The sequence below is a fragment of the Schistocerca nitens genome, chromosome 6, assembly GCF_023898315.1.
Source record: "Schistocerca nitens isolate TAMUIC-IGC-003100 chromosome 6, iqSchNite1.1, whole genome shotgun sequence".
Lineage (NCBI taxonomy): Eukaryota > Metazoa > Arthropoda > Insecta > Orthoptera > Acrididae > Schistocerca > Schistocerca nitens.
In genome coordinates this window covers 165,169,216-165,195,074 of record NC_064619.1, presented here as the reverse complement: position 1 = coordinate 165,195,074, position 25,859 = coordinate 165,169,216, and the positions used below count along the sequence as shown (strand labels likewise).

General features: G+C 48.1%; 1 protein-coding gene across 2 annotated transcripts in view; it reads right to left on the bottom strand.

Annotated features, from left to right (window-relative positions):
* Positions 1-2,778: 2,778 nt before the first annotated feature.
* Positions 2,779-25,859, bottom strand: part of LOC126262467 (muskelin) — a 178,100-nt gene continuing 155,019 nt past the window's right edge. For both annotated transcript variants that reach the window (XM_049959126.1, XM_049959127.1), the window contains exons 14-15: positions 17,866-17,968; positions 2,779-3,865 (exon numbers count right to left, since the gene is read on the bottom strand). In XM_049959126.1, coding sequence (XP_049815083.1) covers positions 3,671-3,865; positions 17,866-17,968 — 298 coding nt within the window. In that variant the 3' untranslated portion in view covers positions 2,779-3,670. The remainder of the gene's footprint in view (positions 3,866-17,865; positions 17,969-25,859) is intronic.

Here is a 25,859-nt window from a genome sequence, read left to right as displayed (position 1 = left end):
TTGTATTTTATCTAATATCACTTGTTGCAAGCTGCCTTCATGAGACAATAAAGACCAAGCATTGAGTATAATTTCTGCAGTTATCCCACTATGACTGAGGAAAGGAACAATTTCAGGTGACCAACATTCTGTTTTCATGCACACTACTTTGACAACTGATTGAGTTGCCTCTATCAGGTGCTGCAACTTATTGTTTTGAGATGTGCACATCTTAAACCATAACTCACAGGATATGATGGATACAACTAGGTCAGCCTAAGGTTTACTGATTGGTCCTCTGATTTACAAACGTATTTTACATTAATAACTAAATATTCAATGCGACTATATACTTCCTTGGCAACAGATTTTCAAAGAATTTTCAGTGCAAATGTTCATCGAACATACTCACACTCCTCATTAAAATAGTAATATAAGACTCAAATTTATCACAGTAATTGTTTGCATAGACAATACAACACATATGAGAACTTATAATTAGATACTTCACCATACACTGTCTCACAAATAACGTGTGTGTGTGTGTGTGTGTGTGTGTGTGTGTGTGTGTGTGTAGAGAGAGAGAGAGAGAGAGAGAGAGAGAGAGAGAGAGAGAGAGAGAAGAAGATAATGGTTTAATGTACCACTGACAGTCATCAGAGATGGTGCAGAAACTCTGATTGTACAAGGATGGTGAACAATATCATCTGTATCCTTTTCAAATTAACCATCTTGGCACTGGCCTTGCTTAATTTAGTGAAACATAAAATAGAAGCTTCTATGCCCAGAAGAGTATTTGGTCTTTTCCTTCAAATAAGAGTTCAGGGACTTCATCCCCGTGACACCCAGCTCACTCTCATACTTAACATTAGTGATGATTTTTTCTCATGTAGTATTTGAAAATTAGTAATATAAGCAAACAATCAAATAAACATAAGGGGCTCATTTCCAAAATCAACATGCATAGCTACCAATCTATAATTTTTTATGCTTAGTGAAGATTTTCACATTTGCCTCATTAGATACAGTTTGAATAGAGGAGCAAATTTTGTAGAAATATTCTGAAATTTGACAAATACAGCGAAATTAATATCAGCTTAATATAACAACAAAATCAAAAACATAATACATGAGTGTTGGTAAGGAAGATGGAGGACCATTACGTATCTAGCTGTCCCTCTATGATCACCATCATTACCCTAATGTTACATCAAAGAAAATATGTATCTGAGGACAGATCACTACCCAAAAAACAGATGAGGTGCTGAGCAGAACACAGGCTAGTAGAAAGGTTACTTTGCCCCTCCCCCAACTACCCCCCCCCCCCCCCCGCACACACACATACACAAAAAAAAAAAAAAAAACTACTGTTGTGTTTCACTGCTGCAGGAGGCAGACTGAGGGGGCTAGAGATGCTGGCTGTGATGGGTGATGGAGAGATCCAAGGGGTGTAGGGTGGGAAGAATTAGGGACAGGACAGGAGTAGTTTAGGGAATACAGTGCTGGTGTGAAACCTTCCCTTATCTCTCCCTCTCTGCATCCTCTACCTTTCCCATGTACTCTGCTTGTTTTCAACATTTCTCCTAAGAGTGTGTGTGTGTGTGTGTGTGTGTGTGTGTGTGTGTGTGTGTGTGTGTGTGTGTGTGTGTGTGTAGAGGGGGGGGGGATCACCTAAAAAGATACTTTTTAGTCAGCGAATCACATTAAAAGATGTTTTTTGGTCAACAGCTAAGTGATTTTTCTGGTCTTTCTACATGCCACTCTGGTTTGCAGCACCTCTTCTATTAAATGGACAACAATGTTTTTTGCAAACACACATTACCTTAAAATTAATGTATGAATAATGTGGAGTCTTACAGCTCATCTGATATTTTCTTGGGTATTCAGTCAATACTATTGTCTGATTGCAACGTATTTTCCTGACATGCTTCTTTAATACCAAATGCTTCCTTCTCTATGCATGCCAGATAAGATCTGATGATGGTATGTCATTGAAGTATTACAGACTAATATTACTATCAAGCTGAACAACCGAAAAGATATCAGGCTGCATCAGTACTAAAAGTAAAATGGTAAGAATCTCCAAATTTATTTCTTATTCTCTCTCTCTCTCTCTCTCTCTCTCTCTCTCTCTCTCTCTCTCCATTTCATTAGTCATCTGTTTAAAACATGGTTTTCTTCACTGGTTTCTGATTCACCCAGCCTCTCCCACTACTTGCTTTCAATTTGCATTTTTACACACAGCACCTTCATTGCAAAAACAAAGATAATAAAATCAGATTCTGACAAGTTTACATTTAATTGACAATAATCTAATTTCTTTCTCTTTAGTAACTATGCATACTTTATGTTTTATCAATACTTGTGACAGATGTCTTACATGTTTGTATGCTGATCAATAACAGATACTTTTGACCTCTGATATATTTGACTTAAATTGCAAGAAACTAAGATTTTTTTGCACAAATATCTTCCAACACATATGTTCTGTAGTACTAAGTAAAATTATGGAATATAACTTCTGTCACACACTCTATAGCATGGTGCAGTCCGAACTATATACAGTAGACTAATGTGACAATTTTCGCAGTACTTTGCTGCCTTGTCAGTAATAAATTACTGTGAAAAGGCACAAAGGAAATGTTTGCACCCATGACAGTCTCAGTAACACTTTTATAAATTTGGACAAAACAAATGTGTCCAAATATATAACCCTTCGCCATTTGGTAAGGCCCCCCTCCCCCCCCCCCCCCCTCTCTCTCTCTCTCTCTCTCTCTCTCTCTCTCTCTCTCTCTCTCACACACACACACACACACACACACACACACACACAAACATTTGTAATACATCCCTCCATTTACTTATCTAAATCCTTACCTTTTTAATTTCAAAGCTGTTACCGGCCACCGAGTTAAGTACACACAACCGAATGTTGTCACAAACATTGCAAAATAATAATGATTCTTATTTCAGCAGATAATCATGAAAAATAATGAAATACCAAATAAACCAAGAGGAAGTGTGTTATTTTTTAAGTTGACTGAAACAGTAATAGATGTTGGATATTAGATGTGAGAACAAAAACCTTAAGTCATAAGCTTTCCTGAAACTTCCCACTTACTTTACACCAGATGCTGGTTTTAGTTCAGTAACCAAATATAATACTTAATACACAAAATAAGATACTCATTTAGAGACATAAATGCCTGAGACTGTATTGTATTACAGTCACTACAGTCATATAACATACAAATGATACATTTATGATTAAACCATTAAACAGGAAGCTATAGGATTTTTTAAAAAGTATTATGTATACAATACAATAAACGTATTCATAGAAAACAGTATGCTTGAGGTCGGTCTGACTGGTTTCATTTATAACCTAGACATTTTATACAACAAGTACCAGATGAAGGATGTTAAAAATACTTTGACAATTTTACATAATTACAGTATTTTACAATGATGCATACCTGAGATATACTTTTTACAGTCTTGGGTTTTGTGATCAATGATCTACGCCTCCACTATACACCTATTTACAGTATGTTACAATATATGCACAACATGCCTCAAAAACTATTTTTCTGAGCTGAAGAGGCTCCGAAAGATGGGCATTTTCAGAAACATAAGACAGTTCACAACATAGTACATATGACAAAGAAATTTGTCGAAATATTTGCTGGGATCACAGTTGAATTAGATCAATTAAGTTACCTCTTGGCTGAGTCATATTTTCTGGGAAGAAAGCTACAAGTTGATCAAATAACTGGGATCTCCTACGATGGCATTCCAGCTGATCTTCTTCTTCAGTAACATTTTTCTTGTAACCAAAGGTGCTGTCATCTTGTTCTCGGAAAAGGACTGATGTTAACAACTGGAACTTAAATAGATAAAATTTATTCCTTTAAACTGAATTAGTACTTGAAATAAACAAATACAACTAAAAAGAAAATTACAAAAATTTCTGCATCCTAATATTTAATATCAGATTTTAGTTATCCTTTCCAAGAACTAAGTTGTAGAAACAAGAAGCCCCTGGCACATATACTATTGATATATTAGCTCTGTTTAGAAAATAGGATTTCCTTTGCACTGTAAGTAAGAGATTGCATTAAATAAGACTACAGCTGAATACAATACATTTTTCATCACAGTGACCAATGTTTAAAATATTATTTCTTAATGCAAAGCCTGAAAGAGAAACAGCCTACCAAACAAATCTAAAACAAGATTTTATGTAATTCAATTCCACCTTGGCATTAGAAATTCTACAGTGAATTACTGAGAATTAAAAAAGAAAAGCAAAAGGAATAATAAACATCTGTCAGTGCCGTTATACCAAGTATTTAAATCCAAACATAAGTAGGGTATAAAAAAGAACAACAAATTTGCTGCACATTTGTTATGAATTGAGTAAATATTAGCCACTGACAACAGAGTATATGTGTAATACTAAAGTAATTGAATCCAAAGATAAAAATTACACTTATTCAAAGAACTAGAGTTGTTGAAGCTATTATTGTCACTGTCATCGTCAATGCCACCACCACTGCTACTGCTGCTCTGTTGTTATTATATTACTAAGAACACTATACTTATTTTGAAATTGAACTAATCATCAAAAATATAAGCTTACACATAAAAGCTAACCAGTTCATTTACTAATAAATTCTGTGACTTTTTTTGTTTAGTAAGAGAACAAAATGGGTGGAAGGGAATGTGTGCCTCAGGATATGCAGAGAATAAAAAAATAAAGATATAAAGAATGATTACAGTTATAACCTGGTGCCCAGTGACCATAATCTCTACTGAAATCTCAAACTGGTTTGCATCTATTAATTTGAGTGGAGTGAGGAATATATTTAATACTAGACAGACTAAAATGCCATGCAGCAGAACTGTAATGCATCAGGTATGAAGAAGTTTGTTCCACAATATTACACTGTTTAGAATTGCATGGTGATTAGAGAGGGCGAATCAGCTAAGCTATCCACCTCAAATATTTTCTGAACCAATAAACATATAGTCTTGTTTTTACCCAAATGAAATGTGGGAAACTAAATGATGTATAGTGAGAGAAACTGAAAAGCATTTCATTCTTCAAAACCTGATCAGTAGTTTCAGAGAAATTACAATATTTAGAACTTAGTATTTATTGGTTTCGAACATGGAACCAAATTCTGTTTTTCTTTGAAAGTTCTGTGAAGCTGATGCAGCACTCCAGCTTGGCACACCTAAGACAGTCAAGTTGAAAAAACAGAATGATGGAAATAAGATTAATTTAAAAGTGATACTAATGACACACAGCTACATGCACTTGGACTGACACACCAATTGGAAGGCAAGGCACACACATCTAAGTATGATTCAGTAGTTAACTCTGGTAATAGTTCTCTTCATTCTGCCAGGGCCTTGAAAGAAAGGTGCACATCAAAAACTGGATGGACTTGTAAAACGAGTAACTGAAGTTTAAGGTCTGTTAAATAATGACATAATGTCATGAGTTTATAATGACATCACACAGGAATGTGGACATAAAAACTTCCTTAAAATTCTATTCACATCATCAGATGTTCAAAATGCCCTCAGTCTACTAAAATACACATTTGCAGCCACTAGTACAAGGACTTATCAACTGAAACTGGGACTCATCTGACCAGGCATACTTTCCAGTCGTCTTGTGTCCAACTGAGATGGTCACGATCCCAGGAGAGGCCCTGCAGGAGACGTCATGCTCTTAGCAAAGGCACTCTGATGGGTTATCTGCTGCCGTAGCCCATCAACACCGAATTTCACCACACTGTCCTAATGGATTCGTTCATCGTATGTTGCTAGTCTGCTCACATATCTATGTAAACGCCGCTTTTCTCGGTCATTAAGAGAAGGCTGTCGGTCACTGCGTTGTCCGTGGTGAGAGGTAATGCCTGAAATCTGGTATTCTTGGCACACTCTTGACACCGTGGATCTCAGAATATTGAATTCACTAATGATTTCTGAAATGGAATGTCCCACGTGCCTAGCTACAACTACCATTCCACATTCAAAGTCTGTTAATTCCCATTGTATTGCCATAATAAAGTCAGATACCTTTCCATCTGAATCATCCGAGTACAAATGACAAATCCCGCCAATGCAGTCCTTTTACGCCTCATGTACGCGGTACTACTGCTGTCTATATATGTGCATATCACTACCCCATGACAATTGTCACCTCAGCGTATTGTCTGGGCAACCACAACCACAATACATCATCAGGGTGTATACGTGGACGAGGAAAAAAAATTCCCAGATTTCCTGGTTAAAAATACACTTTCTCCCGGATGAAAATACACTTTTTCCATGTTAAGTAACAGTATACTTTTCCTTGGAACTGTAAAATTTATCAATCCTTTCAATGCTTGTAGTTTTATACACTTGGGTAGAATTTCCTGGCACTTTAGAAAACGAAGCGCAGGAAAAAAGAAAACATTTTGGAAAGATTTCTGATGTGCAGCAACATGTACACTGCATATTTTCTTATTACAAAAGTATAAATTCGAATTCCACCAAACACCACATGTTACTTTCCGAAGGATTGAAATCGAGATTGCAATGCGCTTTTGTAAGCCAGTCGTAGCTCATGTGAAGCGATCTCGCCAGCCGATGTCAGCGGATATTCAGAGCATCGGACACGTGATGTAGTCAGCCAATAGCAACATCACTGTTAAGTAGTGCAAACACACAAATAGGAAATGGTAATGGTTTAAATTAATGTACATAGTGTTGCTACAAGAAAAGAAAAGCTTTCACGTATAATATTGGTCTCTGAGATTAATAAGCTGCAAGAGAAGCTAAGCTTTCACACATAATGTTGACCTGTTTTGTTGACCTGTTTTGCGCACACAAAAATGCCAGCAAAATTTTTAACGACATAAATGTCTGATCATCTGTGCTCGAAAATAGACTCAAATGCTCCGATTTAAGAAATTCATCGGACATTCGCGCACAGAGTTCATCTTGTGTAAAAGGAAATTTAATTTACTTGAAAGTAACGCTTTCCAAACAACCATTTGGAATATTTTCCCCGTGACCTGTTACAAAGAGATTCGTTTCAGCAGTTGCGCCAGATGATGGGCGTTGCCGTGCTTGCGCAGCTACAATGACTCAGGAAGCCCGTACGTTCGTACGTGTAAAACATTGAAAGATCTTACATTATGTCATAAAAGAAACAAGACATTAGAGGATACTCCAACCGCATGGGATTTTTGAGAACCAGACTAAAATGCAGAATTCAGCTTAACATGCACATTTGTATGTCCAGATTCAGATGTATGTTTTCTTGGAGTACCAGTACCGCAATATCTCATGTCTGGTTCTTTATTATGGCATGCCACGTGCGCTAGAAGATGAAAACGTGAACTTGAAATGTAGCAAACAGTTGAAACTAGTCAATAGTTTGGAATTAAACAATTCGTTTCAAATAAATTGACTATCTCAGCAGAAAAGATTAATGAAAGTCAAATTTCTTTAACAAACCAACAAAAATAACTTCATTGTTCTGCAAGGCAATTAACGCCTGACTGTCAGAAAGGTGGAAACAAAATGAAGTCTGCAACTAATAACATATTTTAGCCTTCCATAGTTATGTGAATGTATTTTAATTCACTTGATAGATCCCAGCCACAGAAATCTGTTTTGCTTTCATTTGACGTGAGAGCAATAAACGAAGAGGAAACAGCAAAATCACTTAACGTAAACATGGGTCACGTGGAGACTACCACCTCCAAACAACAATTCAGACTGCTCTGTGCATCAGGTCTGGATCTATGATATTTCTGAACCGGGGCAATATTTGATAGTGGCGTTACCCCTCCCTCGAGCGTTAGAGGTAGCACATCAAAAATTTAAAAAATCGACTTTTCAAAAATATCTTCATTTTGTAGCGCACATCTTTCTGACGAGTCTGATACATAAAACATATATGATCGAGGGAAGGTAAGACATTTTATTTCGTCTTACGTGTGCCGAAGTGCAGTGCCACACCTCTTCACACAGCATTCCTCTATCGCATGTCTCTGTATTTCGCTCTGTGAAGTTCAAACATGTAATATTTTGTAATAGGTGCCATCAAACTATATTCAGGCCAGTGGAAATTAAAATGTCCTGTGGTGCCCCTCCTGCTCTCAGTCAGCCGGTTTGACATCCTGCCCCTCTTTAAAAAAATCTCGCAATTAATAGTGGATGGGATTATTTGTACCAGGGAGAACAAGCATTCTTCAGAAAATTTGCAGTCTTTACTGTCTATTAGCTAATAACTTGAAGTTTTGAGAGACATAAAATTAAATATAGGATACATAAAAAGAGTAAAAACAAGAGCCAAGCAAGACAGTACACATTTCCTCAATCCTTAAGTCCTAGCATTTTTTTCTCTCCAATCTTGCCATGGCTTTATATGGCGCACTTTCCTTTCTGGGAAAGAATATATTACCTCATCAAAGTTTGGCAACGTTTTGCTACATGCAAAAACGAAATGTCATTGTCTACTCCCACAAAAGCTGTTAATGCAAATGTACCCAAGACTGAGAAACCACACTAATCTGATTACGTGTATTTTGTCACTGTGTGCTAGATAAAACGAAATAGGCCTGCCTAATATTGCAGCAATTGTTACACACACCAAATAAACGAGACTGTTTTGGCAAAAATTGTCAGTTTTAGAACATGACAGAATATAATTCATGAAGAACCAATATCAAATACCTATTAGGCCTACTACAAGCAAAAAGTTTTATGTTAGGAAATAGTTTCTCATTTCATACTCTCTAGCTTCTGAAGCATTAGATCGAAAAGTAGTACGAAATTTTTATATAAATTTGGAATCATCCTTCTGTTAATTTGTGAGTCTCCGTTTCTTCTCCTTCCTCGTAATAACAAACAATCTTGTCATCGTTAATTCTGTAACTATTCCTGCCAGTGTCAAAATTTATTCTCTGGTTAACTTCAGTAACCCTGCAACAATCACTGGATTAGTTATCCCGCATTTGTTCTCTGGTTACGTGTTATTACGTGTTCGTACAACGCGTTTTCCGCACTACTCCCAGAATAGAACTTTAGCGGCTGCTAGCCGGGGACTGTATAATTGGCCCTTAGTAGTGTAGCGGTCTGGCCAAAAGTGTTTTGTCAAAATTTCATTTTCTTGGATACACGGAGAAGACAATACGTAATCTTAGTTTCCTGTTAGTCATTTATTTCCACCAGCAATATTTTACTGGGTAGCATCTGGCTGCTTGCTGCAATTGCTCGTACAGCTGCCACACTTCTGTAGTCAGAAGTGGGAAAAGATACTACTCATACGCGACTCAACTGCACATGCACATACGCTCGCTCGCAACCGCTCAAACGAATCTATTGTAAACAGTTGTGACGTCACGTTCATCGGAGGCGATTTGTTGTTATGAAATACTGCATAGTCTTCTTAAAGGCTTTGTCACATTTTGCTGTTGGCAGACACTTGTATGAGCACTGTGTTTTGTTCTTGTATATGGTGCATTAACTTTGCAACTTAAGTTTTATTTCCTTTTTTTTTCTCTCGTTCGTGTTTTACTGCTGCAGTATTATTCTGCAGTAGTGAGATACAGTAATATTCTTTGTTAGAGTATTGGTTCTTACTAGTCAAAGTTACAAAAATGTAACTAAAAACTAAAACAATGAAAAATTCCCAGAATTCTAAAAAATTCCCGGATGAATAAATTCCCGGGTTTTTCCCGGATCTCCCGGTTGTCCCAGGTCGTATAGACCCTGATCATGTTGAGAAATAAAACTGCTTCAGCTGTAAAATCCTTATATTCGTAGGCACTACCAGTTTCACAGCACTTACAGATGCATCTTTAGGTGCAAACTGCAGCCTAGACACGCTGTACATAAAATATTACAAACACTCAGCATTCATAGTCCCATACAGTAGATTATCTGCAAAAAATGAGTGTGTCCTAAAAGTAATAAGATATGTAGGAGATCGATCCCACAAAACTGAATGTGAAGTTGTATAGATGAACATCAACTGTCATATGGTATCTTGTAGACGGTCCACCAGCAGTACTTTTGCCATTCTTACGCATCCTTCCTTGATGGAAATTCTCATACTGCCATCCATTTTCCTTGACTTACTGCTATTTTGCCACAAAAAAGCTTTTAGCTGGTGCAATCTTACCTAGATACCATTAGGTAGGGGTTGTTCACCTCTGCCTGCTGACATTGGATTTTATGGGAGCATTCTCCACCATATGTTATTACTTTTAGGACATACATCTTTACTGAATGAGGTGGTGCAGTGGTTAGCACACTGGACTCGCATTTGTAAAGATGATGTTTCAATCCCGCGTCCAGCCATACTGATTTAGGTTTTCCGTGATTTCCCTAAATCCCTCTAGGCAAATGCCAGGATGGTTCCTTTGAAAGGGCACGGCTGCCTTCCTTCCCTGCCCTTCCTAATCCGATGAGACCGATGACCTTGCTGTTTGGTCTCTTCCCACAAACAAGCCAAGCCAACATACATCTTTTTTTTCAGATAGTCTGTTGCATTGGACTAATTTTGAATACTGGGTCTTCCCATAATATGTTTTATGTACCATGACTGGACTCAAATTTGCACCAGAAGATGCAGCTGTAAGTGCTGTGAAACCAGTACTGCCTAAGAACAAAACCATTTTATTTCTTAGCATGATTGTCGCAAGACATTAAGTTGACTGCCACAGTCAATTAGCACCTTCACCTCTGTCACTTTTTTTTTAAAATTACTCTTGCAAATACTTTTCTTAACAGGTTTGCATTCATGGTTGCCTTTTGAATACTCATCTCCTCTACGCATTCAGATGTGCTGCCGCCAGACATGTTGCAACTGAAGCATATCATTCCCTTGCTCTTGTGGTTGCAATTACTTGATCTGTGGCCACTAGCATAACAACGGAAAAACTTTTTATTTGGACCCCAAGCTGTGCTTTTATTATCTTGTTACCTGAGTCTGTGGCGTATTTCTTACTGTGGTTTCCAAAATTTTCATTGCTGTAACTTTCGTTATTTCTTTCGAGCAATGATTTCACAGCTCTCTTGTAATGCCTCATTTTTTTCCTTAAACTCTTTCACACTTCAATCAATGCAAAGTAAAAGTTTTGCATCTAAATCATATTCTATTCCATCAATCACAAGGGGGGGACAAGAGGGGGTGGGGGATGAGGAGTGGGGGTGGGGGAGGAGGGTTCAGAGTGTGGGTGTGGGCGAGTGGGGGTGGGGGGGTTGAGAGCGGGTGTGAGTGTGGGGGGGGGGGGGTGAGAGCGGGTGTGAGTGTGTGTGTGGGGGGGGGGGGTGAGAGCGGGTGTGTGTGTGTGGGGGGGGTGAGAGTGGGTGTGTGGGGGGGGTGAGAGTGGGTGTGTGGGGGGGGGGGTGAGAGTGTGTGTCGGGGGGTTGAGAGCAGGAGTGAAGGGGGGTTGAGAGCGGGGGTGGGGGTGGGGGGGTGAGAGTGGGTGTCGGGGGGTTGAGAGCGGGGGTGGGGGGGTGACAGTGGGTGTGTGGGGGGTTGAGAGCGGGGGTGGGGGGTGACAGTGGGTGTGTGGGGGGGTGAGAGCAGGGGAGGGGGGGTGACAGTGGGTGTGTGGGGGGTGAGAGTGGGTGTGGGGGGGGGGGGGTGAGAGTGGGTGTGGGGGGGTGAGAGTGGGTGTGGGGGGGTGAGAGTGGGGGTGGGGGGGGGCAGAGAATGGGGGTGGGGGGGCAGAGAATGGGGGTGGGGGGGGGGCAGAGAGTGGGGGTGGGGGGGCTGAGAGTGGGGGTGGGGGGGCTGAGAGCGGAGGTGGGGGGGCTGAGAGCGGAGGTGGGGGGCTGAGAGCGGAGGTGGGGGGGCTGAGAGCGGGGGTGGGGGGGCTGAGAGCGGGGGTGGGGGGTTGAGAGCGGGGGTGGGGGGTTGAGAGCGGGGGTGGGGGGTTGAGAGCGGGGGTGGGGGGTTGAGAGCGGGGGTGGGGGGTTGAGAGCGGGGGTGGGGGGTTGAGAGCGGGGGTGGGAGGTTGAGAGCGGGGGTGGGGGGGGTTGAGAGCGGGGGTGGGGGGGGTTGAGAGCGGGGGTGGGGGGTTGAGAGCGGGGGTGGGGGGGTTGAGAGCGGGGGTGGGGGGGTTGAGAGCGGGGGTGGGGGGGTTGAGAGCGGGGGTGGGGGGTTGAGAGCGGGGGTGGGGGGGGTTGAGAGCGGGGGTGGGGGGGGTTGAGAGCGGGGGTGGGGGTGGGGGTTGAGAGCGGGGGTGGGGGTGGGGGTTGAGAGCGGGGGTGGGGGGTTGAGAGCGGGGGTGGGGGGGGTTGAGATCGGGGGTGGTGGGGGGTTGAGATCGGGGGTGGTGGGGGGTTGAGATCGGGGGTGGGGGGGGGGGTTGAGAGCGGGGGTGGGGGGGGTTGAGAGCGGGGGTGGGGGGGTTGAGATTGGGGGTGGTGGAGGGTTGCGATCGGGGGTGGTGGGGGGTTGAGATCGGGGGTGGGGGGGCTTGAGATCGGGGGTTGGGGGCTGTTGAGAGCGGGGGTTGGGGGCTGTTGAGAGCGGGGGTGGGGGGGCTGAGAGCGGGGGTGGGGGGGCTGATAGCGGGGGTGGGGGGCTGAGAGCGGGGGTGGGGGGGCTGATAGCGGGGGTGGGGGGGCTGATAGCGGGGGTGGGGGGCTGATAGCGGGGGGTGCGGGTGTGGGGGGGCAGCGAGCGTGGGTGCGGGGTGAGATAGGGGGTGGGGGTGAGAGCGGGGGTGGGAGGTTGAGAGCGGGGGGAGTGGGGGTGGGGGTGAGAGCGGTGGGGGTGAGAGCGGTGGGGGTGAGTGGAGGGTGAGAGAGTGGGGGAGAGTGGGGGGAGAGAGTGGGGAGAGAGAGTGGGGAGAGTGGGGGAGCGGGGGTGGGGGTAGAGAGTGGGGGAGCAGGGGTGGGGGTAGAGAGTGGGGGAGCGAGGGTGGGGGTAGAGAGTGGGGGAGCGGGGGTGGGGGTAGAGAGTGGGGGAGCGGGGGTGGGGGTAGAGAGTGGGGGAGCGGGGGTGGGGGGTAGAGTGGGGGAGTGGAGGTGGGGGTAGAGAGTGGGGGGAGCGGGGGTGGGGTAGAGTGGGGGGAGCGGGGGTGGGGTAGAGTGGGGGGAGCGGGGGTGGGGTAGAGTGGGGGGAGCGGGGGTGGGGGTAGAGTGGGGGGAGCGGGGGTGGGGGTAGAGTGGGGGGAGCGGGGGTGAGGGGTAGAGTGTGGGGGGAGCGGGGGTGAGGGGTAGAGTGTGGGGGGAGTGGGGGTGAGGGGTAGAGGGTGGGGGGAGCGGGGGCGAGGGGTAGAGGGTGGGGGGAGCGGGGGCGAGGGGTAGAGGGTGGGGGGGAGCGTTGGTGGGGGTGAGAGTGGGGGGAGCAAGGGTGGGGGGAGGAGCAGGGTTGTAGGGGGGAGCGGCGGTGGGGGTGGAGGAGCGGCGGTGAGGGTGGGGAGCGGCGGTGAGGGTGGGGAGCGGAGTTGGGGGGGAGCGGCGGCGGGGGTGGTGGTGGAGGAGCGGCGGCGGGGGGGGGGGGAGCGGCGGCGGCGGGGGGGAGAGCGGCGGCGGGGGGGAGAGCGGCGGCGGGGGGGGAGCGGCGGCGGGGGGGGGGGTGGAGGAGCGGCGGTGGGGTGGGGGGGTGGAGGAGCGGCGGTGGGGTGGGGGGGTGGGGGTGGAGGAGCGACGGTGGGGGGGTGGAGGAGCGGCGGTGGGGGGGGGGGTGGAGGAGCGACGGTGGGGGGGTGGAGGAGCGGCGGTGGGGGGGGGGTGGAGGTGCGGCGGTGGGGGGGGGGTGGAGGAGCGGCGGTGGGGGGTGTGGAGGAGCGGCGGTGGGGGGTGTGGAGGAGCGGCGGTGGGGGGTGTGGAGGAGCGGCGGTGGGGGGTGTGGAGGAGCGGCGGTGGGGGGTGTGGAGGAGCGGCGGTGGGGGGTGTGGAGGAGCGGCGGTGGGGGGTGTGGAGGAGCGGCGGTGGGGGGTGTGGAGGAGCGGCGGTGGGGGGTGTGGAGGAGCGGCGGTGGGGGGTGTGGAGGAGCGGCGGTGGGGGGTGTGGAGGAGCGGCGGTGGGGGGTGGGGGTAGAGGAGCGGCGGTGGGGGTGTGGAGGAGCGGCGGTGGGGGGTGGGGTGGTGGAGGGGGGTGGTGGGATGGGGAGTGGGGGAGCAACGGTGGGGGGAGTGGGGAAGCAACGGTGGGGGGAGTGGGGGAGCAACGGTGGGGGGAGTGGGGGAGCAACGGTGGGGGGTGTGGGGGAGCGGCGGTGGGGGGTGGGGTGGGGTGGGGTGGAGAGTGGGGTGGAAGAGCGAGGGTGGGGATGGGGGGTGCGAGAGCGGCAGTGGGGGCGTGGAAGAGCGGCGGTCGGAGGGTGGAAGAGCGGATGTGGGAGGGGGGGGTGGTGGAAGTGCTGCGGTCAGAGGGTGAAAGAGCGGTTGTGGGGGGGGGGGTATAAGAGCGGCGGTCTGGGGGTGTAAGAGTGGCGGTGGGGGGACTGGGGCGGGGGGGAGGAGCCTGGGGCGGGGGGGGAGGAGCCTGGGGCGGGGGGGAGGAGCCTGGGGCGGGGGGGAGGAGCCTGGGGCGGGGGGGAGGAGCCTGGGGCGGGGGGGAGGAGCCTGGGGCGGGGGGGAGGAGCCTGGGGCGGGGGGAGGAGCCGGGGGCGGGGGGAGGAGCCGGGGGCGGGGGGAGGAGCCGGGGGCGAGGGGAGGAGCCGGGGGCGGGGGGAGGAGCCGGGGGCGGGGGGAGGAGCCGGGGGCGGGGGGAGGAGCCGGGGGCGGGGGGAGGAGCCGGGGTCGGGGGAGGAGCCGGGGGCGGGGGGAGGAGCCGGGGTCGGGGGGAGGAGCCGGGGGCGGGGGGAGGAGCCGGGGGCGGGGGGAGGAGCCGGGGGCGGGGGGAGGAGCCGGGGGCGGGGGGGAGCCGGGGGCGGGGGGAGGAGCCGGGGGCGGGGGGAGGAGCCGGGGGCGGGGGGAGGAGCCGGGGGCGGGGGGAGGAGCCGGGGGCGGGGGGAGGAGCCGGGGGCGGGGGGAGGAGCCGGGGGCGAGGGGAGGAGCCGGAGGCGGGGGAGGAGCCGGGGGCGAGGGGAGGAGCCGGGGGCGGGGGGGAGGAGCCTGGGGCGGGGGTGGGGAGCCTGGGGCGGGGGTGGGGAGCCTGGGGCGGGGGTGGGGAGCCTGGGGCGGTGGGGAGCCTGGGGCGGGGCGGAGTCCGGGCGGGGGGGAGCCTGGGCGGGGGGGAGCCTGGGCGGGGGGGGGGGGAGCCTGGGCGGGGGGGGGAGCCTGGGCGGGGGGGGAGCCTGGGCGGGGGGGAGCCTGGGCGGGGGGAACCTGGGCGGGGGGGGAAGAGCGTGGGGCGGGGGGGAGGAGCGTGGGGCGGGGGGGAGGAGTCTGGGGCGGGGGGGAGCAGCCTGGGGCGGGGGGAGGAGCCTGGGGCGGGGGGGAGGAGCCTGGGGCGGAGGGAGGAGCCTGGGGCGGAGGGAGGAGCCTGGGGCGGAGGGAGGAGCCTGGGGCGGGGGGGAGGAGCCTGGGGCGGAGGGAGGAGCCTGGGGCGGGGGGAGGAGCCTGGGGCGGGGGGGAGGAGCCTGGGGCGGGGGGGGAGGAGCCTGGGGCGGGGGGAGGAGCCTGGGGCGGGGGGGAGGAGCCTGGGGCGGGGGGAGGAGCCTGGGGCGGGGGGGGTGGAGCCTGGGGTGGGGGGGGTGGAGCCTGGGGCGGGGGGGAGGAGCCTGGGGTTGGGGTGGTGGAGCCTGGGGTTGGGGAGGAGGAGCCTGGGGTTGGGGAGGAGGAGCCTGGGGTTGGGGTGGAGGAGCCTGGGGTTGGGGTGGAGGAGCCTGGGGTTGGGGTGGAGGAGCCTGGGGTTGGGGGGAGGAGCCTGGGGCGGGGGGAGGAGCCTGGGGCGGGGGGAGGAGCCTGGGGCGGGGGGAGGAGCCTGGGGCGGGGGGGAGGAGCCTGGGGCGGGGGGAGAAGCCTGGGGCGGTGGGAGGAGCCTGGGGCGGTGGGAGGAGCCTGGGGCGGGGGGAGGAGCCTGGGGCGGGGGGAGGAGCCTGGGGCGGGGGGAGGAGCCTGGGGTGGGGGGAGGAGCCTTGGGCGGGGGGGAGGAGCCTTGGGCGGGGGGGAGGAGCCTGGGTGGGGGGGAGGAGCCTGGGTGGGGGGGAGGAGCCTGGGTGGGGGGGGGGAGGAGCCTGGGGTGGGGGAGGTGCCTGGGGGGGGGTGGTGTGGGGTTGTGGTGTGGGGGGCTGGCGGAGGTGTGGGGGGGCTGGAGGTGGAGTGGGGGGCTGGAGGTGTGGGGGGGAGCTGGAGGTGGAGTGGGGGGGCTGGAGGTGTGGGGGGGGGAGCTGGAGGTGGAGTGGGGGGGGGGGCTGGAGGTGGAGTGGGGTGGCTGGAGGTGGAGTGGGGGGGGGGGGGGCTGGAGGTGGAGTGGGGTGGCTGGAGGTGGAGTGGGGTGGCTGGAGGAGGAGTGGGGTGGCTGGAGGAGGAGTGGGGGGGGCTGGAGGAGGAGTGGGGGGGGCGGCGGAGGAGTGGGTGGCTGGGGGAGGAGTGGGGGGAGGAGGAGTGGGGGGAGGAGGAGTGGGGGGAGGCGGAGTGGGGGAGGCGCAGTGGGGGCAGGCGGAGTGGGGGGAGGCGGAGTGGGGCGAGTAGTGGGTGGAGTAGTGGTGGAGGGGAGGGGGAGTGGAGCCGGAGGGGAGGGGGAGTGGAGCCGGAGGGGAGGGGGAGTGGAGCCGGAGGGGAGGGGGAGTGGAGCCGGAGGGGAGGGGGAGTGGAGCCGGAGGGGAGGGGGAGTGGAGCCGGAGGAGAGGGGGAGTGGTGGAGTGGTGGAGCCGGAGGAGAGGGGGAGTGGTGGAGCCGGAGGAGAGGGGGAGTGGTGGAGCCGGAGGAGAGGGGGAGTGGTGGAGCCGGATGAGGGGGAGTGGTGGAGCCGGAGGAGAGGGGGAGTGGTGGAGCCGGAGGAGAGGGGGAGTGGTGGAGCCGGAGGAGAGGGGGAGTGGTGGAGCCGGAGGAGAGGGGGAGTGGTGGAGCCGGAGGAGAGGGGGAGTGGTGGAGCCGGAGGAGAGGGGGAGTGGTGGAGCCGGAGGAGAGGGGGAGTGGTGGAGCCGGAGGAGAGGGGGAGTGGTGGAGCCGGAGGAGAGGGGGAGTGGTGGAGCCGGAGGAGAGGGGGAGTGGTGGAGCCGGAGGAGAGGGGGAGTGGTGGAGCCGGAGGAGAGGGGGAGTGGTGGAGCCGGAGGAGAGGGGGAGTGGTGGAGCCGGAGGAGAGGGGGAGTGGTGGAGCCGGAGGAGAGGGGGAGTGGTGGAGCCGGAGGAGAGGGGGAGTGGAGCCGGAGGAGAGGGGGAGTGGAGCCGGAGGAGAGGGGGAGTGGAGCCGGAGGGGAGGGGGAGTGGAGCCGGAGGGGAGGGGGAGTGGCGCCGGAGGGGAGGGGGAGTGGAGCCGGAGGGGAGGGGGAGGAGAGGGGGGTGGGATGTTCATCCATGTTGCTTTGAATGGAAGTAGTTTTGTTCCTACTATTACTATACTTGTTCATTAATCATAAGATATGCCTTGTTTCTAGGCAGAGACAGAGAAACAGCAACTGACACAAAACCTAAAGGGCTCACAAGCCCATGTTAAGAAGAGAGATGGGGAGCTCAAAGCCTTTGTAGCAAGACTTTTTCCATAAATTTTCTCCAAGAATGGACAAAACTTCTCTCCAATATTCGGCGTTTCCGGCTTGTCAACAGTAGCCTCAGCGGCAAGAGAAAATTTCAAACTTCCCATCCGCATCATACAATAATAAATTTGGGAAAATGAAATCAATTTCAATATTAATACCTGACCCTACTCAATCGTAACACATTGAAAATATAAGTGATGTAACGAGAACTTGGCAATAGACTGCTAAAGCTCAGATAACCAACATCTGTCAGCAATTCATCTTACCTCCCTTGTCTGTTCCTCATCGGTGTGATCTATTATCTCAGATAATGTCGTCTGGAGATAATGAAGAGCTGCCATGCTATTTTTCAAAGCAAGCTCCTTGAACCTGGAAAAATGAGTGTAGGAGTTAAGTGACTAGTGAAAACACGAAGCATACATTTTCAATGCAAAAAGATGACAACTTGTAATATCATTACATAATAAATTTCTCCAAAACTATTCTCCAAACACTTCGTGTTTATCTTGATACTTTCCCTGCTAAATTTCATTGGTGTAATTAAACTATTTTTAGCAGCTGATGTCACCTGAAATAAGTAAAATAATCAAGGCCCACGGTAACAGTTTTCATGGTACTGTTAATATTTCCAACAGGACACTAAAAATGCGTTGTGCTAAAATGCATAATATTCTTGATTATGCGTCAGAGTGTTTTTTCCAGACAAGTAAAGGTAACTGAACAAATTCTTGAACCACCAACCAATTTCTCATCTCACATCATTTGTAAAATATCTGGACAGAAATGTACTCACAGATTACCATGCACCAGTTCAATAACAGAATAATTAGCCAATCAAAAAGTATGCCATTCAAAAGTGCCACTCTACTGAGTCAGATATATATACATTTATGAAAGAAACAAATTTTTAAACGATCAAAAATAATACTGGCTGTAATCAACAAGTTACCAAAAGCATAACATTCTATTACAGATGTTACATTTTAATGGAAAAGTGTCATTGTGTATCTGATTAGTTCATTTTTAAAAAAGATAAAAAACACAGGCTACAGAAAGTTACACAAAACTATTCCAGAAATCAGTGAAAGGCCACCAGTTAATTTACATGTGGAGACACTTAACAATGGTGCTTTCAAAAGGTGGGCTAACCAACTTTTTTTTGCTATCAATGATACACCATTTCATGTGAACGACAAGACATAATTAGCCTGTTTTGCAGGCAATAAAAGTGTTCTTGTTCAACAAAGTAAAGAACTGCCTACAGAAGGGGGAAAAAAAATAAGAAAATTACTTTTTAAGAAATCAGTATCTGTGAGGCCTTAACTTTTCCCGGCGAATTGATTGTTCAAATAACTTATGGGTTTGCTGCAGGGTGACGTCATTGTAGGCGGTGGTCGACAACGTCACTCGTCAGCAAACCCATAAGTTATTGAATAATCAGTATCTGGTTTGTCACACACGGGGTACTCTTGACAGTTCTCACAGTTTTGTATGGCTGAAATTAGCCCACTTCCAATTAATATACTGTATCAACAAAGAAATATTAAACAAGACAGGAAGTTCTAATTTCTTGGGTGTTCGAGTGATGAATGATGGGGGAAAAAATATATATTTCTGCTAACACCTGTAGGTTCAGTTACTACTGCTATAAAAATTTTCTAACGTCTGAAGGACAATGTATTTTGTATATTTTAATTCAATGACGCCATTTCATAATATTTTGAGGTATATTAGGCAAATGGTGTTCACTGTGGAAAGGCAAGTAATCACTAATTAGACAGAAATTACAAATGTTGTGAAAGGTTCATACATGTATATCTCATAGTAACCTGTTTTAGAGGTTAGGATTATTAGGTACAGTCTTACAGTACTTTTATTTAATAATGATGTGTGTTGCCAACTATCCATACGAGATTAAGAATAATAAATATATTCCCAAATAGAATACCAAAAGGTTAAATGATTTTTGCTTCCCTCTGGTGAAGCAAATTTTAGCAAAAGCAGGGGTGAAGCTATAAATTAAAAAGACAGTCAAACTTGTTTGCAACATGAAGGCAGAACTCATCATCTGTAACATTGTAGCATTGACTGCAGACCTTTGGTACAGATGTGAGTCTGAATCAAAGGCTTTGACAGTTCTGCAACAGTGCAGGTTACAGATTCTTGAAATGCACCATAAGCTGTACAGGTGTTGGGACCCGCTTAGAAGATCAGGGATCCATTACATGCAAGAAGCAGTTACACAGATTGTAGGCGCTTTGTGGAGTGGACAGGACAGTTTTTTTTAGGTTAGAGGGACTCAAAAAATTACAAATGGGGGTACAGTCTCAAAGCAAGCAGGTCAAACACAGGACAAGGTTACACCTAGGAAATATAGATATTATAGTTGTAAATGTTCTAGCCATTTACGAAATAGCTAGAGCTCCAATATTTAAAGGAAGTACTGAAGCATAAATTCTTACAAGCACTTAAAGATGGCATCAATGAGAAGGTATTAAGGTGGCTAAAGCCTAAGAGAAGTTTAGCTGAAGTTTTTACAAAGGACCTAATAGTGTTCTGGAGGATAGACAAAACTTGGTGGTGGCATTTTTATGGCTGTTAAAAGTAGTTTAGCTTGTAATGAAACTGAAGTAAATAGTTTCTGGGAGTTAGTACAGGTACGGGTTATATTCAACAGAAGGAATAAATTAATAGTTGGTTCCTTTTACCAACCTCCAACTCAGATGATCTATTTGCTGAAAGGTTCATGGAAAATTTGGGTCTAGTCTCAAATGGATACCAGACTCTTACAAGTACAGTTTGGTGGTGACTTCCATCTACCCTCAATATGTTGGTGAAAGTACATTCTTAAAGTCAGTGATAGTCATAAAACATTGTTCAAAAATTATTCTGAGTAATTAGTTTGGGAGCCAACACAAAGTGTAAATGATTGCAATAACGTAACGTACTTATTAGTGACCAAAAAATCCTGGCCAAATCGAGATCATCATGACGGACACAGGAATTAGTGACCACAAAGCCCTAATAATATGACTGAATACCATAACAACCAAATTCGCCAAAAATAAATACCTACTTAACAATAACTGGCAGGGCTTCCAAGACCTTAACATCTCTAGGGTACTTCCAGACACTTACCCGGGCATGCAAAAAGAAGCAAGCAGGCAACTTCAGTTCCTATATGCAGAGCAAGAAGCTTTAATAAAATATTTTTTATTTACTTACTGTAACATGCCCACAGTTAACATTTTATGTCTGCACACAGTAATAGTTTTCTATTATGCTTCTGAAGATGATGAATGTAATTTAATTCTAAGGGCAAAAAGACATTTTTATGTGATGAAATTACAAATTAACAATTTTCAGACTTTTTTCCTTTACTTTTACTGTAAAACCTTGTATCTTGCCAAATTTCCTTCTAGCCAATTGGTTTTGATGAGTGAGTTTGTGAGTATCAAAATGTGACATAAACGGCTGTATCTTTTGACTGCACTGACTTAGAACCTTAAATTTTTTACGCTGCTAAAGGACCATAGATCCTAGTAAGTGTTACAAATTTCAACTCGGATTCCATTGGGAGATTTGTACCACATAAACCAAGTGAATTACCCCAAATACCCAATGGGGGGGGGGGGGGGGGGGCGGCAATATTGCTAGATTTAAAAGAAGAAAAAATTTCCAAAATTGGCAATGATTTAAAGATGCTTGAAACTCACCCTGGGCTAGTTTCCACAAAAAAACGCTGTCTTGAAATCTGGCAGAAAATCCAAATAGATTCTGGTGATACATAAAGTATACCAGCAAGACACAACCAACAATTATATTTTTGCATGATCTTCTGCATATACTCTTATGCATCTTAGTTTGGTTTCAGAAAACATCGTTCTTGTGCAACGCAGCTAGCTCTTTATTCGCAGGAAGTAATGGCCGCTATCGACAGGGGATCTCAAGTTGATTCTGTATTTCTGGAAAGCTTTTGACACCGTTCCTCACAAGCGACTTCTAATCAAGCTGCGGGCCTATGGGGTATGATCTCAGTTGTGCGACTGGATTCGTGATTTCCTGTCAGGAAGGTCGCAGTTCGTAGTAATAGATGGCAAATCATCGAGTAATACTGAAGTGATATCAGGTGTTCCCAGGGAAGCATCCTGGGACCTCTGCTGTTCCTGATCTATATAAATGACCTGGGTGACAATCTGAGCAGTTCTCTTAGGTTGTTCGCAGATGATGCTGTAATTTACCGTCTAGTAAGGTCATCCGAAGACCAGTATCAGTTGCAAAGCGATTTAGAAAAGATTGCTGTATGGGATGGCAGGTGGCAGTTGACGCTAAATAATGAAAAGTGTTAGGTGATCCACATGAGTTCCGAAAAAAATCCGTTGGAATTTGATTACTCGATAAATAGTACAATTGTCAAGGCTGTCAATGCAACTAAGTACCTGGGTGTTAAAATTACGAACAACTTCAGTTGGAAAGACCACATAGGTAATATTGTGGGGAAGGCGAGCCAAAGGTTGCGTTTCATCAGCAGGTCACTTAGGAGATGCAACAAGTCCACTAAAGAGAGAGCTTACACTACACTCGTTCGTCGTCTGTTAGAATATTGCTGCGTGGTGTGGGATGCTTACCAGGTGGGATTGACGAAGGACATCGAAAGGGTGCAAAAAAGGGCAGCTCGTTTTGTATTATCACGTAATAGGGGAGAGAGTGTGGCAGATATGATACGCGAGTTGGGATGGAAGTCATTAAAGGAAAGGCGTTTTTCGTCACGGCGAGATCTATTTACGAAATTTCAGTCACCAACTTTCTCTTCCGAATGCGAAAATATTTTGTTGAGCCCAACCTACATAGGTAGGAATGAACATCAAAATAAAATAAGAGAAATCAGAGCTCGAACAGAAAGGTTTAGTCTTCGTTTTTCCCGCGCGCTGTTCGGGAGTGGAATGGTAGAGAGATAGTATGATTGTGGTTTGATGAACCCTCTGCCAAGCACTTAAATGTAAATTGCAGAGTATTCATGTAGATGTAGATGTAGTTAGGAAACAGCTTCTGTGGCTTACTTATTTGTGAAAACATTTCGAATTGCATAAAGGATTTTTCTCTAATGCCAACATTTCCACTATTTTCTTTCTATCTATTATAAGAACTGATCACTTGTCGCATGCATAATTATGAACATGCTCAGGTTTATTGACTAGAATTTGATACACTCCTGGAAATGGAAAAAAGAACACATTGACACCGGTGTGTCAGACCCACCATACTTGCTCCGGACACTGCGAGAGGGCTGTACAAGCAATGATCACACGCACGGCACAGCGGACACACCAGGAACCGCGGTGTTGGCCGTCGAATGGCGCTAGCTGCGGAGCATTTGTGCACCGCCGCCGTCAGTGTCAGCCAGTTTGCCGTGGCATACGGAGCTCCATCGCAGTCTTTAACACTGGTAGCATGCCGCGACAGTGTGGACGTGAACCGTATGTGCAGTTGATGGACTTTGAGCGAGGGCGTATAGTGGGCATGCGGGAGGCCGGGTGGACGTACCGCCAAATTGCTCAACACGTGGGGCGTGAGGTCTCCACAGTACATCGATGTTGTCGCCAGTGGTCGGCGGAAGGTGCACGTGCCCGTCGACCTGGGACCGGACCGCAGCGACGCACGGATGCACGCCAAGACCGTAGGATCCTACGCAGTGCCGTAGGGGACCGCACCGCCACTTCCCAGCAAATTAGGGACACTGTTGCTCCTGGGGTATCGGCGAGGACCATTCGCAACCGTCTCCATGAAGCTGGGCTACGGTCCCGCACACCGTTAGGCCGTCTTCCGCTCACGCCCCAACATCATGCAGCCCGCCTCCAGTGGTGTCGCGACAGGCGTGAATGGAGGGACGAATGGAGACGTGTCGTCTTCAGTGATGAGAGTCGCTTCTGCCTTGGTGCCAATGATGGTCGTATGCGTGTTTGGCGCCGTGCAGGTGAGCGCCACAATCAGGACTGCATACGACCGAGGCACACAGGGCCAACACCCGGCATCATGGTGTGGGGAGCGATCTCCTACACTGGCCGTACACCACTGATGATCGTCGAGGGGACACTGAATAGTGCACGGTACATCCAAACCGTCATCGAACCCATCGTTCTACCATTCCTAGACCGGCAAGGGAACTTGCTGTTCCAACAGGACAATGCACGTCCGCATGTATCCCGTGCCACCCAACGTGCTCTAGAAGGTGTAAGTCAACTACCCTGGCCAGCAAGATCTCTGGATCTGTCCCCCATTGAGCATGTTTGGGACTGGATGAAGTGTCGTCTCACGCAGTCTGCACGTCCAGCACGAACGCTGGTCCAACTGAGGCGCCAGGTGGAAATGGCATGGCAAGCCGTTCCACAGGACTACATCCAGCATCTCTACGATCGTCTCCATGGGAGAATAGCAGCCTGCATTGCTGCGAAATGTTGATATACACTGTACTAGTGCCGACATTGTGCATGCTCTGTTGCCTGTGTCTATGTGCCTGTGGTTCTGTCAGTGTGATCATGTGATGTATCTGACCCCAGGAATGTGTCAATAAAGTTTCCCCTTCCTGGGACAATGAATTCACGGTGTTCTTATTTCAATTTCCAGGAGTGTAGTTTGCGTGGTAGCATTGATAATTTTGTTGTTGTTGTTGTTGTTGTCGTCATTACCAAATATTGTGTTTGTTGTGTTTCAATATCATTTCTGCAATTTAGTTACAATGGAGTTTCTGTAGTATTGATATACAGGGTGTTTATAAATGAATATCGGGATTTTAAAGCTTTACAGTATTTATTACATTAAACTTACACTCATAAATGATATGTCAAATAAAAGAGCAACTCAAACAGTTGCGTTTGGCACCAATGCGGATGCGCAGCATGCAATGTTTCCACCACAATCCACTACACAGCGGTAGTAGAAAAGATGGCGACTAGTGAACAGAAAGCATTTTGTGTTTTGCAGTCTGCAAAGATCGAATCTGTAGTTACTGTGCAATGTGCATTCTGGCTGAAGTTCGGTTGTGATCCTCCAAGTGATAACAACATTCGTAGATGGTATCATCAATTTGAAGATACCGGCTGCCTTCGTAAAGGCTAGAGCACAGGATGACCAAGAGTTGGAGAAGAGCCTGCTGAGCAAGTGAGAGAGTTGTTCACTTGTAGCCCAAAGAAATCAGTCCGGAAGGCTAGCCGTGAATTACAAGTTCCCGTGTCGACTGTTTGGAAAGTTTTAAGAAAACACGTACAAATATGTCGTTACTGTTTACAGTTATTACAGGCTCTGAATTACAAGTTCCAGTGTCAACTGTTTGGAAAGTTTTAAGAAAACGCGTAGAAACATGTTGTTACTGATTACAGTTATTACAGACCCTAAAGCCAGCAGACCATGGATTACGTGCCAACTTCACAAATGAAATGTTGTTTCATGACAATGAAGATTTTCTGGAGCATGTTGTCTTCAGTGATGAATCGACCTTTCACCTTTAGTGGACACATTAACACTCACAATGCACATATATGGGGCTCAGAAAAGCCTCAAGAGGTGGTACAAATGCAAAGTGACTTTTTTGTGCCATATCCCAGCGGAAGGTTTATGGGTCTTTCTGTTTTGGTGAACCTACTGTAACTGGCACTTCTTACCTTGATACACTAGAGCAACGGCTCTTCCCTCAGTTGGAAGAGGATGCGCCAGAGAACTTCATTTTCCAGCAAGATAGTGCGCCATCTCATTGGCATAGCACAGTACACGATTGGTTGAACTTCACTGTACCCAAGCACTGGATAGGCCGCAAGGGGCCCAATGACAGGGTTTGCTTTGCATGGCCTCCACATTCACCTGACGCAACGCCATGCGATTTTTTCCTTTGGGGCTTCACCAAGGATCATGTGTACATGCCTCCGCTACCAGCAGACCTCCCTGAATTAAGAAACTGGACTGAAGCAGTTGTTGCTACAATCACTGAAGACACACTTATCAATGTTTGGGAAGAACTCGGTTATAGACTTGATGTGTGCTGTGTGACAAATGGTGCTCACATTGAACATTTATAAGGTTCTTGGTAAAACTGTTTGAGTTGCTCTTTCATTTGACGTATCATTTATAACTGTAAGTTTAACATAATAAATATTATAAAATGTTAAAAACCCGATATTCATTTATAAACACCCTGTGCTTCTTTTATGGAAATCCTATTTGGCTATTTTCATGTCTCCTTCCACTTTATGGGTGTTCTTATTAGAAA